This window comes from Gymnoscopelus microlampas, assembly GCF_963454915.1.
Source record: "Gymnoscopelus microlampas genome assembly, chromosome: 17".
Taxonomy (NCBI): Eukaryota; Metazoa; Chordata; class Actinopteri; order Myctophiformes; family Myctophidae; genus Gymnoscopelus; species Gymnoscopelus microlampas.
Window position 1 is genome coordinate 46598147 of NC_139954.1, and position 2500 is coordinate 46600646.

Genomic DNA, 2500 nt, shown 5'->3' on the forward strand with positions numbered 1-2500 from the left:
TCCGCGGGCTAATAAGTGTCAATTTGGGGGTCCTTGACATGAAAAAGTTTGAGAACCACTGTTCTACTGTACCACATCGTCCTAAGATGTAATAACATCAGATAGAGGTGAGAGGCTACTCTGGGATTCTCCTTTAAGGTTACAGGTACAGAGTAAGGAAAATAAAAAGTACTGTCGTTTTCAGCAATACGAAGAAGCATCAACAATACAGAGCAACGGTAAACAGAAGTAAAACACTAATAGTGTCCATTAAATCAGCCTCTCCTCTCCTCTCCTCTCCTCTCCGCAGCAGGAGGACAGTGGAGGAGGTGTAGGGGGAGGAGCTACTGGCTGTAATGGCGTCTCCTCCTCCATGGGGGTGTGTCAGGACTACTCAGCTCTGAAGGAGAATGAGATCAGCGTCTCATTGGGTGAGACGGTGCAGATCCTGGCCACCAATCAGCAGAACATGTACCTGGTCTACCGGCCGGCCGACAGCCAATCACCGGCCGCCGAGGGCTGGGTGCCGGGACATGTCCTGGCCCCGCCCACAAAGACCATAAAAGACTCTGCGTCCGCTTCCTCCTTCCTGGTGGCGGCTGCGGCAACAGCCGACGCCCACAACATCAAGTAAGTCCCGCCCACAACCCCCACAATCCCCCAGATGCACTTCCTGGTTTGTTTGTTTTTTCTTCTCCAAAACCAAACACTCGGATTGGACGGCATGCAGAGCCTGTGGCGGGTTTCGAGTTTTTTTGTGACCCCACTCCCCTAACTCCTCCCCACTCCCCCCTCCCCCCTTTCACGTTTTGGAACTAACTATCGGAGTTCACAGAAACTTTTTTTTTGTTTCTCTTATGTATTTTTAACCCCCGACTCCCCCTCTCTCTGTCGACCGAAGCCTCCTCCGTCGGTTACACAACGGTACACAAACTCCCAAAACGCCAAACGTCCTGTTTTTACCTTTTTTTGTTGATGTTTTTTTTTTGGGGGGGTGGGGGGGGGGGTTTCCAGCCACAGTCGCTCGGCTCAGCAACGCCCCCTAGTGGCAAGTAGATAAAAAAAAAATGGAGGCTAAACGTAAAAAAAAAAAAAAACGGTTCCTGACTCTGTGGATTTAAGACTCGATACAATGAGCACTGATGTGGGGAGATGAACCCGGGACTCTTATTTCAGTTTCTAACCCTGTTTGATTATTATTATTATTATTATTATTGTTTTGTTCTGTTATTACTCCTTTGTTGAAAAAGAAAACAACAACAACACACTGAGGTGTCCATTGGGACTGTCAACCCTTTCTTCTCCTCTAGGGGGAGCGCTTTTATTTGTAATATTGTCTGTGGCAATCTGTACAGGTGTTGTTTTTTAAATAACCGTTGTTCTGTCACTGTTGGGTTGGTTTTCTATCTTGGTAGTAATTATTTTATTGTTCTGTTTTTTTTTTTTTTTGTCAGGGTTTTTTTTTTGCGGGGGGGGGGGGGGGGGGTGGAGTGGGAAACAAAGTTTAAAGGGATATTTCACTTTCATACATTATTCATTTTATCAGAATGTTACCCTTCCTATACAAACCCATTGTAACTTCAACTTTTTGACCATGATAGATTCATTGAAAACACTGGTCTTTGGTTCTGGTGACTGATATTGTCCTTCTAATGTGTATATATTTTTTTTCAATTACCTCATGCATTTAGTTTAATTTATTTATTTATTTTTAATTTTCCCCAAAAAAAGATACAAAAATAAACATGATTGAAAAAAGCACGGTCTCCTTACGCATTAGAAGGACATTCGGTCACCAGAACCAAGGACTGTGTTCCTGATGAATCTATCATGGTTAAAATGGACTTTGAAGTTACAATGGGTTTGTATAGGAAGGGGGCGTGTCTGATAAAATGAATATCAAATATCTAAATAGTGAATGAAGACACTTATAAACTGTCTGGGGTGAAACACTAAAGCCTGAGTATACGTTAAAATGACCCCCAACATGTTTGATAGTGAAATGAATATCCCTTTATGTTAGTTTCTCTCTCACTTTTGTTTTGTTTTGTAATTTTTTGTTTCAATTGTTTTGTTTTATTTTGTTGAATCGTTTTCTCTCAGAAATTCACTGTACAAAGACTCTTCCTCTCTGGAACATTCCCCTTAAAAAAAACACATGAACTCTAGCGCCCCCTTTATGGGAATGTTAATAATAATATGACGAAAATAGCAGATCTACAAGTTAGATATGTTATTTTGGGCGAAGGGATATGGCGTAGAGGGGGAAAAAGGAGGGCGCTAAGTACAGAGCCCTCGATCTACGAAGTCTGTTTAGAGGGTTTAAAATATGTTGGAATAGGTCTTTTTTTGCACTATTTAAAAAAAATGAAAAAATAATTATGAATGAAATGACGTCAGGTTGTGCAATAATATTATATTTGATTTTAGTGGCAATGTTTTCAGCATTGTACTCTAGTCTAATAATAATGATGATTTTAAATGTATTTTAAATAATGTAAAAATAAACTTTTTGGACGTT

General features: G+C 41.0%; 1 protein-coding gene across 1 annotated transcript in view; it reads left to right on the forward strand.

Moving 5' to 3' along the window:
- Positions 1-2500, forward strand: part of kalrna (kalirin RhoGEF kinase a) — a 159578-nt gene that overhangs the window by 136752 nt on the left and 20326 nt on the right. Inside the window, exon 56 of the mRNA XM_084085002.1 lies at positions 290-609. Within this exon, the coding sequence (XP_083941128.1) occupies positions 290-609 (320 nt within the window). The remainder of the gene's footprint in view (positions 1-289; positions 610-2500) is intronic.